Consider the following 17,864-nt stretch of genomic DNA (forward strand, 5'->3'; position numbering starts at 1 on the left):
TCGGCACGTTTCGTGGTGCGTGACAAGTCTTCTAAACATCAGCGACTGTGGATTGATTTGTTCCAGCTTCGACTACGCATTCAGTGTTTGCGGCATCATACGCGGAATTGCCTGAAACGGACAATGCGAAAAGAAATTCCTCTGAAAAAAGGTGTAGCGATGTTCTCCCGCTAATGCCACCGAAGACAAAATAATGATTGTTTCTGGCCATTCCAGGGTGCACTTTGTTTTCCGCAAGTTTTTCTTCACTATTTTTTGCCAAATGCAGTAGCTTTCCGTGAAAATACTCAAAGAGCCTGAGGATGTTAAATAACCGGCGCCGCTGTGCGGCTGTGGGGAAGGAGAGCTGCCATTTACAAGGAATCATTCTTGAAGCGCAATTCAATTGTCTTCCGCGTCAAACCGCCGCCCGCCGTATGCGCCTTAGCGTTTGCCTTTCGGCGCCCTCTTGGCGGGTTTCCCGTTCGCCCCGCTCATCCGGGTCAGCCTTGCCCCCGCAACGGTGGTGTAGATAAGCGAATACTTGTGTCACAGAACACCTGCGTCGACAGCTACGGCGGGTGCCGCCGCCAGTGCCTCCTCCTTCTCTCTCCAACGTTGCTCTTTCTGTCTCATTCGTCTTTCAAATGCGTCGCGTTGGTCTGGGGTCTTGGTCGCTGTGTAAGTTCTAGCAAACAGGCGCATCTTGAATGGCGGCCACGCATGACACCGTGTTTGAAGTGACGCTCGGATTAAGGAATATTCATGAAGCGGCGTACACGGACAACTTGGGCCTGTTAACGGTGAGTGTACTATTTTCGTAGGTAGTAATCATACAGCGCTAGCTGGGCGCCTGCAGCAGCTCTGCCGAAGTAGGCTGCCAGCCATTTACAACAGCATGCGTTCGCGGGCCTGTTGCAGATGCCCGATTAAACGTGTGACTTAACGAGTTCACACTGCTATGCACGATGTTGTGTAAGGGCCTGCATCAATCATACAGTGAGTGATGTGATCACTTAAAAGGGCGCGATTAGTTGCTGATCGCACATTGTCTCTACACTGCTCAAAGTGATTGATATTGTTTCAAGGTGCGCTTTAGGCTGCATCGTAATAACATTTCTATTAATACTCAAATGTGCAACGTGCTTCTGTAGGTGAAAAACGAAAAACGTAAAAAAAGAAAGAAAAAGAAAAATTTATGTACAGGGGCGCACTGTAAAAAAGGGTTTTTTTGCTTAAAGACGGTATTGTTTGAGGTGCTGATATGCCGCGATGCTCCGAGCGTGTGCGCGTCGGTCTTTTAAAATATTTAGGACTCGTTTCAGCAGCAACAGGGAAAGATCTAGTAGACATCCAAAGGTGCGGTGTTGTGGCCATCGCCGTGCGTTGTTTTACCTCGTTTCTGTTTGCTGTTTTCGTGCTTTCTTTTCATTTGCAATAACGCTCAGCGTTATAACAGAATCGAGAGTATACGCGACTGTGGGAGCTATGTGCGGTAGCTCTAGCATAGGTCATGGCTGCTGCAACGTGGACGGCGTCCGCGCGCGTTGGTGTCATTCGAGCACTCCTACTTGCTTGATTGTGTTTAACTGAGTATTGAGGCACGGGTTACGTTTGTGAATTCCGTGGTCAATAATCGCTAATAGCGTGCCCCTGATTGCCATCAGAGGATGGGCTTGGTTGTCGAAATATGCCAGACGCTTTTTCTAAAAGCAAGCTTTGAAGAAATTTTTTTAAAAAAGAAATACTTTCATACGTGCTAGGCAGTGCCTATTGCAGGCCCGCATTTCTTTAAAAACTGGACGAGCTATCACATCTTTTATCAAATTACAATAAATTAAGTGATAATATAAATTAGGAATTTCTGTGCTAGATTAGGTGCACAAGATACATGCTCGCAGCCCTACGTCTAGAAAGCAGGCAAATAGGAAGCATAGCGTCAAATTTGGATTATGTGTCATGGACGGAGCTTCTTGTGAGGGTAGAAAGAACGAGAAAATTGTTTATTTTTGATGCCCTTATAGAGGCAGTCAGAATTGCACTGATTGCTGAAATGTCACAATTGCTCAAATTGTTAGAAGCGTGATTAAAGCCAGTAAATCTTTTACGTTTTTTGCAGACCTCTTCGCTAGTGCCACGCCCAAAATTTTTTGTTCTCATGTAAAACAGAAAGCAGAGATGCCTTCACTGTTTGTACATGAAAAGGTAAGTTTCTTGTGCGTTCTGTTCAATGCTACTTGTTCTGAACGTTGTACTTTAAGAACTGTTTTTCACACTGGCTCACTACCCTATGAGGAATTTGATTCTTAGATGAGTTCAGGCTTTCGTAAGTGCCATTTTCGAGCTGTAGTCTTACACTTCACCTCAATTCGGAAATTCGCTGTATGCTGGAAAACTATCTTACCTTTATCATATGACATTATTGGAATGTATGTGTTGTATGCTTCGAGTTAAGTGTAATGTCAATTACACGCCATTTCAAAGGATACACACTACACATTCTTCATACATGGTGCTGCCAGAACAGCATGAACATCATTTTATGAGAAGTCATCTTTGCTCTTATTACAGGACGAGAGGGGGCCGCTGACGCCCTGCGTAGTCTACCCCGGCCCCAGCCTAGAGCAAGCCTAGTTCCTGAACCTCCACATGGATAACCGAAAAATCTTCCGTGTCGGTAATGACGAAGAAGGAAGGAGTGACAGCACTGATGAGTTGATTTTTTTTATTTTCAACATTGTCTACGGCCGCAAGGCCTTTAACAACCACCGTGATTGAGCGGCTTTTTCTCGGCGTGAGATTGGAGTTTATCAAAGAAGTTGTTCAGGCAGTACGACGCTGAAAATTTTAGTGTCACAATGCCTGAACAACTTTTTCTAGTATGGTCATGGTAGATGAACAAATATTGTTACTTGTGTAAGCTATTTTGGTTAAATATAGCTGGACCATTCCATGCCAAACGTCCCAGCCACTTTGGCGACCATCTGAATTGTATTTGAAAAAAAAAATGTGCTTACTTACTGCGTTGAAAACAGTGAACTGCTAGAATACTTCAGCGAGAAAAAAAGTTTTGTTCATGTGGCTGGCTTATAACTTCCTGGCATAATGTCGTCTGTGTGCTGTTTGTGGAAAATTTTGTTTTAAAACTACCGCTTATTTTTTTCTAAAGCAAATTCGGTCTACCTGTTAACTAAATGTGCTTCTGTAAGGTATTTGAAGCTCAAGGTTATTACTAGAATTTTTTTACCACGATCGCTTCCAAGAGTCAAGCCAAAATGTGTTATGTTTGCATTTTTTATTGTATTATTGCACTTTGTATGAATATCTGATCAGTGAATACTTACTCCACAGAAAGTATATTTTGAGGAAAAAATATATTTAAACCTCTCAAGCTGCTGAAATATACGAGAAAATATCACGAATTTCACCAGATTGTGATTTTTCCGTATTGAGATGCAATCTGCTCCATGTTGTGATACAATGAAAACTCATAATTATACCTAAATTGTAAGAAAACGAAATTCTTTTTACAATAAAAATCTTATGCAAAAAGGACAGGAAAGAGCGCTGTCAACTGAATTTTATTTAAGGTGCTACGAGCGTTTTTATACTGAGCACAAGACCAGGGCTCATCTGCAACAACACATGTGTGACCATGACAAAATAATTTTAACCGAGAAAAGAATACTCTTTTTAGGAAAAGATAAGTGAAGGTGTACTGATGCATTGATCCTTGGCCTTCCTGATAAAGAGTTCTAAAATCTCTCATTTTTCTGCTTGCTTTTTTTCAAAAACCGTGTTTTATGAAACCTAGGACTACACTTACATTCTTTACGGTGTCCGGCCATGAGACTACTATAGCCCTTCTTACCATTTGAAGCATGCTGTCTTGCTTGATCATTGAAGCATTGCCCAGTTTGTCCTATGTTTACTTTTCCACGTGTTAGCGGTATCTCATACACATTAGATTGGCATTCAGTAAACCTATTCTAGTGACGAATGGTGCAAGATTGACTATTCCTGTTGCTGTAAGTACATGCACTTTTGAAAGCTTGCAATGGGTGGAAAACAACAATGTCATATCTGCTGGCTCTTTTCCTAAAATTGTGAGACACCTTATGTATGTAGTACCATGTGACATGCAAAGGTGATTGGTCGTTCTCTTTTTCTTTTGGTCCTGTTTCCTTTAACTTTACTTTCTGCAGGAGGGTTTCGCAAACAAGTGTGATGATGCTGTTGGGGTATTGGCTGGTGCTATCAGCCCAGGAGCGCTATGAATATTCTGCCTTTTGATAGTAGGCATTCAAAATAAGTAAAAAGAGCAATTGATACCACATGTATTCAGGCCATCCTTCAGAAGTCATGTTAGCACAAGGGTGAGGTCAGGCGGCTTAAAAACCAGAGAAAAAGACTAAAAGATGCTGGATATCCCAACAGAATCATCACACCCGTTTGCAAAGCCATACTGCAGAGTGTAAAGTTAAAGAAGACAGGACCAACGAAAAAAAACAATGACCAAAACCTTTGCATGTTATACCACATCACGTGTCTCATAAAAAAATAGCCAGCAGATATGATACTAACGCGTTGTTTTCCACTCCTTGCAAGCTTTCAAAAGTATGTGTACTAAACTGCAACAAAAATAGTCAATATTGCACCATTCATCACGAGAATAGGTTTACTTAATGCCAATTTAAGGTTTGTAGAAGTATTTTTATCAAATAAACTAATGATCAGTGCATCACTACACGTTCACTTATTCTTTCCGAGAGGGAGTATTCTTTTCTCAGTTAAGATTATTTTGTAGTGGTCACACGTGCCGTCGCGCATGAGCACGGCTCTTATACTCCGTATAAAAGCGATTGTAGCACATTCATCAAATTCAGTTGACAGTCTGTGCTATTTCCTGTCCTGTCTGTCTCTTCCTGAAGTTGTCGCGCGGTGACTAGCACACAACCACGATGAACCAACTCGCCCAAATTAAACTCTTGTTATGTAACACGTAGACTGAATTTCGTATAGAAAGAAGGAGCGGTGCTTTTAAAATAAAATTTTTCACATACAACACCTAGACGGCATTCCAGGAAGTTCAGAAGACAGCCACGTGACCAAATATTTTTCCTCTCCTAAATATTCCAGAAGTTCACTATTTTCAATGCAGCACGAGTTTTTCAAATACATCTGAGATGGTTGCCTAAATGGCTGAGACATTTGGCATAAACTGACCCAGGTGTGTCATTTGCCATAATTATGCATTACCTCTTTTGTTTTTTGTGTGTCCTGACTCAGTTTTGTGTTCGTTTTCAGCTTATTGTGTTTCTGATCATTGTATTGTTTTTTTAAGTATTCGCTAAAGTTATATGTGCGAAAACACATATATGTTTGCATGTACATCATTTCTCCTAATCAATTGTTATATATCCAGGAATACAAAGCTTAAACCACTGTGATTGTATACATTTGAAAACACTATCGGTATATATTTTTGTGTGCTTCACTTTTTGAGAACGATTGTGTACATGAAGGCGTATATAGTGAAATCATGGTGATTGTATATATTTGAAAGAATTATAAGTATATATTTGCCTGTATTTCATTCCTATTAACCGATTGTGTACATGAAGAAGTATTAAACTGGAAACCACTGGAATTGTATATACTTGAAAGAATTATAGGGATATATTAGTGTGTTTTCATTTGTAGTCTCTATGTACTTGAATCAGTATACTAAACTGAAACCAGTGTAATTGTATGTTTCAAAGAATTGTCAATAAGTAAAACTGAAAAAATATAATCAACATTTGAGGGGTTGCTTGTGTAGTGTACGTATACGTGAACTTGTTACACATCTGGTGACAAAGTTGTGTGGCAGAAGAAAAGTTTATAAGCTTTATTTGCCTATTAAATAAATGCAATATTCAAGGACAGCAAGGCTTAGTTTTCTCTAACGCGCATTATGCATATACTGTGAAGTATATATAGATCCTGCAGAAGTTCATACACGACTGTACGTGTTTATGTTTGTGCCAACACGCAATAAATGGAGCTCGACAGGTGGCGCACCATTGATAATCAGGACCACTTTCTTCAAGTAGTGTGTAATCAGTGCATGCTGATATCTATAAGTGCAGCCTAAAAGAATACTGGCACCCCTGCCATGGGCACTCAAGACCCTTGTGCACCCTTTTCGCACCCTCCTCAGAAGGTGCTAAAAAGTGAAGGACATTGAAGGCACCCTTCCTTAAGGGTGTTTTCGTAACACCCTACAGTTTTTTTTACGTGTACAACCTATTCTAAGGGTGCATGGAAAAGCACCCTTTTGATAAGGTGCTGAATTAACACCCTTAGGGTGTCGTCCTTGGTAAAAGCCCATATACACTCTTTTGGGTGTAAAAATTTTTACTGTGTACAGTCTGGTGCCAGGCGCGACCAGCGTTCGTCGGCGTGGCCTAACGGCAACCGGCGCGAAATTCAGACCGATGAGTTACCCGGACAATACTGCGTCTCCCTCTTTTCGTGATGGAGGGACACCGGACGCGCTGAAACACACATGCGTCAAAGCAATGCAGCGTGGGGCACGCATGCGAATAATGGCAAAACCGGCACCTCGCGTCGCAACGCCGGCATGACGCGACGAAATGAACGCCGACGAGCATGCGCACAGGCTCACGTCGAAACACATGCGCCTTGGCTGTGGCATCTAGTCATGTTCTCAAATGACACGCATCTCATGATTACCGAGTTTGCACAAGTCACATACCTTCGTCATTCATTGACGTCACGTAATACCAAATTTGACATTTGTGATGCTAGCGAAACGGCCGCGAATGCATCATCAGTGCGGCATGCAGTCATGTTGTTACATGAAACGCATGTCATGATTATCATGCTTGGATGTGTGATTTAACCATGTCATCCATTCGCGTCACGTAATACCGAGTTCGAATACGTGGAGCCAACGAAACGGCCGCGAGCGCATCATGTGCGTAGCATGTAGTCATGTTGTTTGTTATATGACACGCATGTCATGATTTTCATGTTAGGGTCTGTCGCTTGTGTTCACCCTGTAATCATAACATAGCATACCAGTTTTGCAACGTGTCATGAATAAAACCACCGCAAGAGCAGAAAGACCGTGAAGTGTAAGTCATGACATTATGACATACATGTCATGACTTTCATGTTATGACTAGTCATATATGTGTTTCATACAGTCATGTTATGCCACACCAAGTTTGGTATTAATGGAATTATCGAAACGGCCAGGAGAGCTAAAAGTCGTAGGCGGTTATATAGATAGATAGGGAGATAGACAGACAGATAGATACATAGATAGATAGATAGATAGATAGAGATAGATAGATAGATAGATACGCTCAAAGTCGCCGAAGTTCACTAAGAAATGCTTTGCATTTAAAAAAATTGCCCGCAGCTTCCCTCCGGGGAACACTGAGGAGGATGCGGAGCATATAAATGGTTAATGGGGTGTTAAAGTGCGACTTACTTGGCTCGATGGCTAAATTGGTTAACGTGGTTGTGAAATGGGGTGTTAAATTGCGACTTGGGTCGATGGCTAAATTGGTTAACGTGGTTGTAGGAGGGGGTGTTAAATGAGTGAACACGTACACACGTATGCGAAAGGGCGGCGCTGGTCGAAGGGACGTCGATCATTGTGTTTGTGAATTCGTTGGAATTCATTTCACCGCGACCTTGGACGTCGACGCGCCGTACAAACCAACCGACGAGCGGCAACTGAGCGAGCGAGCGCCGACCTTGAGTATATATACAGCGCGACGGCGCATGCACTGTCAGCTGTTGAATGTTCTCGAAGCGCGACGGCGCATGCGCGTCCACTGGAGAATCAGGAGAATTGTAGAATGTTCTCGAAAGGGAGAAGCGCGCGCGGCACAGATGGTGGGTGACGGTGCGTGCGCGCGTCAGCTGTCGAATGTTTGAGAAGGGGGAGAAGCGCAATGGCGCATGCGCGCGCGTCAGCTGCCGATGTTCTCGAAGCGCGACGGCGCATGCGCGCACGTCAGCTGCCGATGTTCTCGAAGCGTGATGGCGCATGCGCGCTACATTATACAGCTAGCGAATGTTCGTGAAGAGGAGAAGCGCACGCGGTGTGTAGAGGAGGAAACGTGCACAGATGGTGGAGGAGTGAAGCGCGCGCGGTGTGTAGAGGAGGAAGGAATGCACAGATGGTGGAAGAAGGAGGAGGAAGCTTGCGGACGGCGCCGCACTACAAGCCTCGAGTATTAGATGCTCTGCATCTGAAAGAAGACTGTTTTGTACACCGCGGGGGGAAACGGTTGCGAGGCTGCATTCATCTACAGGCTTTTTTTCTGTCTTGCGGGCGAGCAAGGCGGCCAACAGGCTCGGCTTGCCGGTCCCTACGTGGAACTGAGCCGTGTGCGTGACTCATTTGCGTTCCGCAGGACTAAAATAAAGCGATTTTCCTTCCTTCCTTTGTGCCATCATAAACATACAGTGCTTTTTAGGGGCGAAGCTCCTTTTGGCGTGGCTTGTGCGTCCCTCGTAGTACGTAACCACCAGTGGCACATACCCGAAATTGCGGTCCTTACGATTTTGAGCTCCAAGGTGATTCCGGTGAGAGATTTCTTCTGTGCGTTGTTGAACAATAAAAGATAGTGCTCATTGCACATATTAATGGCTGCTAAGGGGGAATGAGAGACAGGAGCATTCCACCTTTAGGCAACACACACGCTGCGATCCCCTTTAGCAGCTATTGGCATGTACATTGAGCCCGATCTGACAAGACAGGGTTGCTACGTTATACTCGCTGGGTGTAACCTCCTTGGTTTTAGAAAGGTTTACCGAGCATTGGGCCGCACAGCCATGAATACAGTGAACTAATATTTACCATGAACTCAAGGTGGTTAAATGTGGGAAGTAAACCCGAAGCGCAAGCCGTAAGGAAGTGTGCATGTGCCACCTCCCGTTTAGTCCTTGAAATGTCCGTGGGATGGCGGTGCTTTTATATGGAGAATATATGATGAAAAGATGCGAGATGGTGGTACTTGGAGTGCTGAATAGATGGATGAACGGACACACAGACAGATGCATAGATGGACGCATGAACGGACGCAAGCGTGGATGCATGGACGAACGCCGGGACGGACGCACGCAAGGACGGGTGGATGGACGCATGGACGGTTACACAGACGTACGCTGGAACAGACGGAAGCAAGAACGAATGGACGGACGAATGCTACGCCCCACTCCCCATCATTCACTCCATGGATATGCTGCCCTTTTTGTTTGTTGAATGTACAAGTTGAGAAGATGATTGATTCGAAGTTATTCAGATTCGTATAAAAATTAATATATATATATATATATATATATATATATATATATATATATATATATATATATATGGGAAACAAGTGTATACTTAACGGCTTGTTTTTCGTGTTTCACACAATATTAATGAGGTCTAACAGACAATAATATCAAGGAAGGTATAGGGGAAGTTATTATGCCAATTGTAATGTAAATGAGAAGAATAAAAAGTGGGTGAAAAGATAATGCCGTGGGTAGGATCCAAACCTGCGAACTTCGAATAACGCGTTCGATGCTCTACCACTTGGCTACCACGACAGCTATCCCCCCAGCCACTTTTATTACGTATCTATGTCAATTTAAACGTGGGAGTATCAGTCAGCCCCACTAGTAACCATGGCGCCGAGTTTGGCACACTCTTTGTGAGCCTGTTTGGCGTCACGTAGCACATGAACTTATTACTAACTGGCAGCTGACCAATAGTCCGTCGTATACAGCCTAAAGGCACCATGTCTGCCAGTACGAGACCCTCCTTAATGAATAAGGGAAACAAGTGTATACTTAAGGGCTGGTTTTTCATGTTTTACACAATATTAATGAGATCTAACAGACCATAATTCGAAGGAAGGTATAAGAAATGTTATTAGGCCAATTGTAATGTAAATGAGAAGAACGAAAAGTGGGTGAAAAGATAATTTGCCGTGCGCAGGATCCGAACCTGCGACCTTCAAATAACGCGTTCGATACTCTACCACTAAGCTACCACGACAACTATCCCCCCAGCCACTTTTATTGGGTATCTATGTGAATTTAAACGTGGGACTGTCAGTCAGCGCCACTAGTAGCCATGGCGGCGTGTGTGGCACACTCTTTATGAGCCTGTTTGGCGTCACGTAGCACGTGAACTTGTTACTAACTGGCAGCTGACCAATAGTCCCTCGTATACAATCTAAAGGCACCAAGTCTCTTTTTGTAAAATTCCTAGATTTGTATGAGACATTCGTTAATGAATAAGGGTAACAAGTGTATACTTAAGGGCTCGCTTTTTGTGTTTTACACAACAATAATGAGATCTAACAGACAATAATGGCAAGGAAGTTATAGGGAAGGTTATTAGGCCAATTTTAATGTAAATGAGAAGAAATAAAAGTGGGTGAAACGATAACTTGCCGTGGGTAGTATCCAAACCTGCGATATATATATATATATATATATAAATATATATATATATATATATATATATATATATATATATATATATATATATATATATATATATATTTATGGGGACCTAATACATTGATTTGCTGATCTGTGTCTAGTGGTGCCGAAAACGTGCTTTTTTATTGGTTGCAAATCCTGAGTTCCGTCACGCGTTGCAGCTTTCTATGTCTGCGGCAGTGGCCGCGGCGTTGTAGGCAAATATTTTGGCGCGGGCGGGTGTACTGATATCTGGCTGCAGAATGTGCACTGGTCACACGCACATTTGCATGCGCCTTTCTTCATCGTGGGCTTGTGTGCGATCAAGCATTTCTGATATCGTGATCTGATGCGTTATTAGGGGACTTTTATCCCGTTGCTATACTCTACTGTTGATAGGATGCGAACCCATAGCTGACGTCACTGTCAGTTTTAACTGCAGTGTTGCGTTGGTAAACACGTAGACGAATGATGGAAAGCCGTTATGTAGGAATTGATTGATATGTGGGGTTTAACGTCCCAAAACCACTATATGATTATGAGAGACGCCGTAGTGGAGGGCTCCGGAAATTTAGACCACCTGGGGTTCTTTAACGTGCACCCAAATCTGAGCACACGGGCCTACAACATTTCCGCCTCCATCAGAAATGAATCGAACCCGCAACCTGCGGGTCAGCAGCCGAGTACCGTAGCCACTAGACCACCGCGGTGGAGCACCAGCTGGCACCAGGCGTGCAACCTTTGAATTACGAGCCCGATGTACCTATACCAATTGAGATACTGGGGCAGTCTTTTCATCGTGCGCTTTGGGGAGTGGGGGACACTAACGTGCGTACAAAAGCCTGGAAGCGTCAGTCAGCCCATATCTAGACCGGGACGGTGAATGTGGAACACTATTTCTGACAGGTGGCCCCACGTCACGTGATCTTTTTATGAGCAGACACCGGACCAATAAGCCCTCGCACACTGCTTGAAGGCATCAAGCATGCCGGAACGAAAATTCACTGTGAACGCTTTGAATGCTGTTTGTCGTATACCCTATAAAAATTGAGGGTCTTTTTTCGACTCAACGTTGAAAAAAGCAGCAGATAATGAAGGCAAAAAAAAAGTGTGGGGAACGTTCACATTTCAGCCACAGTAGTAGCTGGGCGGATCAGAGGCTTTTAAAAGAAAACGTAAAAAATATCCACGACTTCTGTTGTGTAGATGATGAGCTTTAATAAAGTGATATAATACAATTATCCTAAGCACATGGCAGTATCTGTGTCCTGTAGCGAGATATAAACGGCTCATTCTAGCTGTATTCCAGCGCTGAGAGCCATGCTGCGAAACGTGGAGCGTTGATCAGCCATGAGGTCATAAACGGGCCCGTACTCCAGAACTCGGCCATCTTCCATGACGACGACTCTGCGAATAGATTGTGGAATTGTTATTTTTCTGCTACCAATACGTGAAGCGCAAGAAAGCTGATCTCAGATGTTCATTTTTCAGCACTTCTGTCGAAGGAAAGCAACAACCCACTGCAAGGTGTGGTGCTGAAGGTCGAGAGTACGGGCTTTATTCCTGGGCATGCTCTCTACGTTTTCAAGAAGAAATACAATAAGCAATTTAATATAATTATATTTTGCTGACCATCAACTATAACCAGAGCAAGTCCAATCTATTTATTCATCAGTATCTACTCCGCCATGCCAGTGTGTATCATAATCATGTAGTGGTTAACTGCAACTGTTTTTAATTTTAATTTAGGCGTGTTTTTAATTTTTGTGTATTTTACCTTGGCAAGAGTTTTTGTTATTTTGATTTCATTTATATGTGGGGTATAACGTCTCAAAAGCACCGTATGATTATGAGAGACGCTATAGGGGGAGGAGGCTCCGGGGACGTTGACAACCTGGGGTTCTTTAACGTGCACCCAAATCTGAGCACGCGGGCCTCCATAGAGAATGCAGCCGCCGCCGGGATTGCATCCTGCGACCTGCGGGTCAGCAGCTGAGTACCTTAGCCACAAGACTATTGCGGTGGGGCGTTTTTGCTATTTTGCATCGTGTAGTGGTTGCGGCATTATAAACACCAGCAATTTACTTTAGCAATAATTTTTTGAGGCGTTATATCCAGTCAACGAAAACAGCCCAAGTTCTATGCGATTAACTACTAGGTATAATATGTGGGGCGTACACGGTGCAGCGTTCGAACGCGTACCATTTCTGTGAATTTTTTTTGCCGACGAGTATCAACCAAGCCCACCTTGCTTCACTTTTTTGAGCTGTGTGCCGTATTCCGAAAGATATCTCGTAAACACTAGTGTGCCACCGTGTGGCATAATCGGGCTATTCATCTAGCTTTTAACTTCGTTTTTTTAGAGATAGAAATGATTACATGAATTTTTGGGCATTTTTGTTAACTAGATAGCGCAGCTGATTCTACAACTTTTGAATGGCTGGAACAGGCTCTCTGTAAAGACGCTTCTATACACGAGAGCAAGCAGCAGCGCAGTCCCAATAGTGCCACGCTGAGAGCTGCATACCATGTTATCTAGTTTGTAGTATAGAACAAACATGCATAACTTTGCAGATATCACAGTCATATTCAGCTGCCATTACTTGGAGCCGTTATGAAATCTTATGTTCGACTTTCAATGTTTCTGTATTCGCTACTCCGTAAAATGGTCCATGTGCTGGCCACGATGGTTGAAAAATGAAAAACGATTGCGCTTAACAGGGTCAACGCGGCACTTTCGCTTGGTACTGTGCTGGAGATTCGTGATTGTGGCGTGGGTTCGCGTTGATTCATTAGCATATAGAATTTGATTGGCGCAAACCTCTAACCTTTTCGGTGAATCACTTTATATTTACCTCATGCTGAAGACCCCGTTTATCAAGTCAGATTTCGAAGAAGAAAACTGCTCCCGTGTAGGGGTCCTCTCCGAAAGGTGCTAGAATATTTGCTCTGCGTTGTTACACTGCCTTGACAGTTTTTGAATAACTACGCTGCGATTCGTGCTGCTGATTGCATGTAGCACGTTTAGTTCCGTTCTGCCGTCAAAAGCTGAATATGCACGCTGTTCACTTGGTTGTAAAACAGAGCTATGATCGGGCCAGTGTATTTCGAGATGAGGCAAATCATAGCTTGGACTGTAATATGAGTGCTTCTTCATTTTCGTGTGCTGGTCCAAGTCGTTAGTTTTCTAATGAATAAGGCCGTGTGCTTACGAACACTCACTTGTTCATATCTGCAGTTGTTTATATTCTAAGCAGATATATGCAAGCAAACTACGCACGATACGAATGCACTGACGTGATATTACATATACGCACGAACATACGCTTACGCAAGCGCGACCTTCACGCATTCGTTTGTGTGCGTGTACATACGAGAATTAAAATAAATATGAGTGGAGGGAAGGATATTACATCGGCTTAGTTTGGGCATGGGCAGCATGACCACTTGCGCAGAGAAAAAGCATATTAAAAATACATTCGTAGACGTCACGCAACAAATTTTATAAAGCTCTTGCTTATATAAGCGAAAGTATACTCCGCGCTTGTAAAAGCCTGAATACTGATAAGAATGCACATACGCTCACGCTCTATGATGGCGTACTCACCGAGGAGAATGAAGTCGTCACGAACAAATTCATTAGAAAAAAACATCGTAGTGTCCGTCACCTTATTTTCAACGTGTTAGTTTTTCGGGTTCTATATTAGTACCGTTCTCAGTCACTCGTCATCTGCATCCTTCGAGAAATGATAGAATGACACGTTTTCTTCTTTCCACCACAACGCCACGCATTGCGGCACTCTGCAATGGTCTTTAGACATCGCTTTCCTTTTTTGCGGGCTCGCGCGTGCGGCATGGCGAAAATTAGGAAACTATGCGGCCGATTCTCAACGCGCGCTTCGTGGACACACATCTCTTTTCAATGTTTACCGTGTTAGCACCTTTTCGAGGCACGGCCACTAGGTAGCGAGAGCTCAGTTGAAGCCACGAATAGTGAAGTGGGAGCGGTATATCATGTGAAGACATTTATAGAAAAAAATACTTTGATACTCGTGTAAACCAAAGCGATTTAAGAACCAAATATGTATAGAGCTATCGCTGGCTTATATTTCTCTTTTTTACTGCGGTAATTTTTCTCCGAACTAAAACAACAACACTGCGGGGAAGATGCTCCATAATACTGCCCTGGTGTCACCAGGACAATGATATTTAGAGCTACGTTTTCGAGTTATTTGAAATACGTTCTGAATAGAGTTCGGAAAATTGTGCACTCTTAATCACCTGTCATAATCAAGGATGGTGTTGATGCGGTGTGCTACGGTGATCAGTGTGCAGTGCGAGAAGCATTCACGAAGAGTCGTTTGCACCCGGTGGTCTGTGTCTTGGTCCATCTGTGAAGTGGCTTCGTCGAGCACCAAAATACTTGTACCTCGAAGCAGGGCCCGCGCGAAGGACACGAGTTGCCTCTGGCCAGCACTGAAGAAGGTAAAATTTTAAAAACAAATAATTAAGGATGCATAACAACATCAGAATGACTATGAAAATTATCACAACAGGCATTCAAACAAGCGGCAAGAAAATCGAGCTTCTGTCATGACACATACGATGAGTTATAACGTCTACGTCTGTTCGCATCACTGTTGAGCCGATCGCACAACTACATGGGTCGTAAAAAAAAGAATGAGCCTTGGTTTGGTGCCCTCTTTTTAAAGTAAGCTGTGTGGACTCTGAGTGTTGTATTTTATTTGAGCTACTAATCAATAGTCAAAACGCAGTGGTCCCTGGCTCATGGGTATCTAATCGCTTCAAACATGGAACGCCTGAGCGAGTGCGAGGGGCATCGAGAGATATGTCAAACGCCATATAAAATGTCAAGGTGAGAGCTCTAAATGTGGCATCAATAGCTAAATATAACCTTCAGCGTCAACGCATTGTAGTGTTGGGACGAGTGATGCAAAAAATTGTTACGCGACATCTGGCGGTATCACGTCTGTCTAACGTCAACGCCATAATATGACTACGTTCTCATGATATCGACGTGATGTAACTCGACAAACTTCACAAGATTACGTCATAAGGTGACGGTAAAAGGTGCTAGAACGACGGAGGCAATGCGAAACCAGGTCAAGTGCCTTCAATCTTTGATGCAATGCAAAAAATCTCGTAAGGTGGAGTAAGCGTTCTATTGGCAGCTACGCTATATCTCCAAAAGGACTAAGAATAAAAAATAGCTTTTGCCTTAGAGTTATGTGAAGTGAATGCACGAAGGACTTTCTTATTTTTGTGTGTTGAAGTGAATGCGCGCTTGAGAGTCTTTAAGTCCATTACTCGCGCATGAATATTTCATGTCAAGCGTGTTTTGATATCCCTGACACTTGCCAGCAAGAAATTACTGTTAGCCCACGTGGATCAAAAGTTACTGGAAAAAACGGGGAATGCCAAGACCTGCTTCAATACCTGTTTGAATGACGAGCACGAACACGAATTTGACCTTGTGTACACAAGACAGGGATAACTTTGTTGACGGGAAAAATGAATATCACGAATTTCACAACCGCATATTGTACGGACTGTTGGCCTGTGGAGATGAAGCATTTATACCTTTGTTTATTGTCGACTTAAGACCATCGATTCATTAAGTAGTCCTAAGTTAGTCGTTGAGCCTGTCATAAACCTTAACTGCTGTTGGCCGCCCGTGTATCCTTCCTTCACAAATTGTGGACTAGAAACTTAGTGGGGCTTGCAATACTCCTCAGCCGCTTACGTGCTTGGAGACTACGCACACATAAGGCGGACAATTGTTTTTAGGGGCGGAGCTCCTTAAGGCGTGGGTCTGTCCATTCATTATATGTATGTATGTATGTATGTATGTACACAGTAAAAATTTTTACACCCAGTAGGGTGTAAATGAACTTGTACCGTGGACGACACCCTAAGGGTGTTATTTCAGCACCTTCCAAAAAGGGTGCTTTACCATGCACCCTTAGAATAGGGTGTACATGTAAAAAAACTGTAGGGTGTTAAAAACACCCTTAAGGAAGGGTGCCTTCAATGTCCATCACTTTTTTAGCACCCTCTGAGGAGGGTGTGAGAAGGGTGCACAAGGGTGTTGAGTGCCCATGGCACGGGTGGCGAGTACTGCCACCAATAGATATCAGCATGCACTGATTAAACACTACTTGAAGAAAGTGGTCCTGATTATCGATGGTGCACCACCTGTCGAGCTCCATTCATTGCGTGTGGGCAAAAATATAAACGCGTACAATCGTGTATGAACTTGTGCTGGATATAGCTATATATACTTCAGTGTATATGCATAATGCGCGTTACAGAAAATGAAGCCTTGCTGCCCTTGCATATTGCGTTTATTTTTAATAGGCAAATAAAATAAACTTTTCTTCTGCCATACAACTTTTTCACCAGCTATACGTTCATGTATACGTACACTACACATGCAACACCTCAAATATCAGTTTCACTTTTTTGACAATTCTTTGCCACATACAATTACACTGGTTTCAATTTAGTATAGTGCTTCAAGTACATAGAGACTACAAATGAAATACATGCTAATATATCCCTATAATTCTTTCAAGTATCTACAATCCCAGTTGTTCCCAGTTTAGTACTCCTTCGTGTACACAATCGGTTAATAGGAATGAAATACAGGCAAATATATACTTATGATTCTTTCAAATATATACAATCACCATGATTTCACTATATACGCCTTCATGTACACAATCGTTCCCAAGAAGTGATGCACACAAAAATATATAAGGATAGTGTTTTCAAATGTATACAATCACAGTGGTTTAAGCTTTGTATTCCTGGATGTATAACAATTGGTTGTGAGAAATGATGTACATGCAAACATATGCGGGTTTTCGCACATATAACTTTAGCGAATACTTAAGAAACCAATACAATGATCAGAAACACAATATGCTAAAAACGAACACAAAACTGAGTCAGGACACACAAAAAACAAAAGAGGTAATGCATAATTAAGGCTAATGACACAGATGGGTCACTTTATGCCAAACGTCTCAGCCATTTTGGCAACCATCTCAAATGTATTCGAAAAACTCGTGCTGCATTGAAAATAGTGAACTTCTGGGATATTTAGGAGAGGAAAAATATTTGGTCACGTGGCTGCTTTCTGAACTTTCTGGAATGCCGTCTAAGTGTTGTATGTGAAAAATTTTATTTTAAAAGCACCGCTCCTTCTTTCCATACGAAACTCGGTCTACGTGTTACGTAACAAGAGCTTAATTTGGGAGAGTTGGTTCATCGTGGTTGTGTGCTAGTCACAGCGCGACAACTTTAGGAAAAGACAGAAAGGACAGGAAAGAGCACAGACTGTCAACTGAATTTAA

The 17,864-nt window shown here is 42.9% G+C and overlaps 1 protein-coding gene across 1 annotated transcript in view; it reads right to left on the reverse strand.

Annotated features, from left to right (window-relative positions):
• Positions 1-11,678: 11,678 nt before the first annotated feature.
• Positions 11,679-17,864, reverse strand: part of LOC142784685 (ATP-binding cassette sub-family C member 2-like) — a 74,308-nt gene continuing 68,122 nt past the window's right edge. The window contains exons 17-18 of the mRNA XM_075883165.1: positions 14,767-14,961; positions 11,679-11,892 (exon numbers count right to left, since the gene is read on the reverse strand). Coding sequence (XP_075739280.1) covers positions 11,775-11,892; positions 14,767-14,961 — 313 coding nt within the window. The 3' untranslated portion in view covers positions 11,679-11,774. The remainder of the gene's footprint in view (positions 11,893-14,766; positions 14,962-17,864) is intronic.

Source organism: Rhipicephalus microplus, unplaced genomic scaffold (genome assembly GCF_043290135.1).
Source record: "Rhipicephalus microplus isolate Deutch F79 unplaced genomic scaffold, USDA_Rmic scaffold_15, whole genome shotgun sequence".
NCBI classification, from domain to species: Eukaryota; Metazoa; Arthropoda; class Arachnida; order Ixodida; family Ixodidae; genus Rhipicephalus; species Rhipicephalus microplus.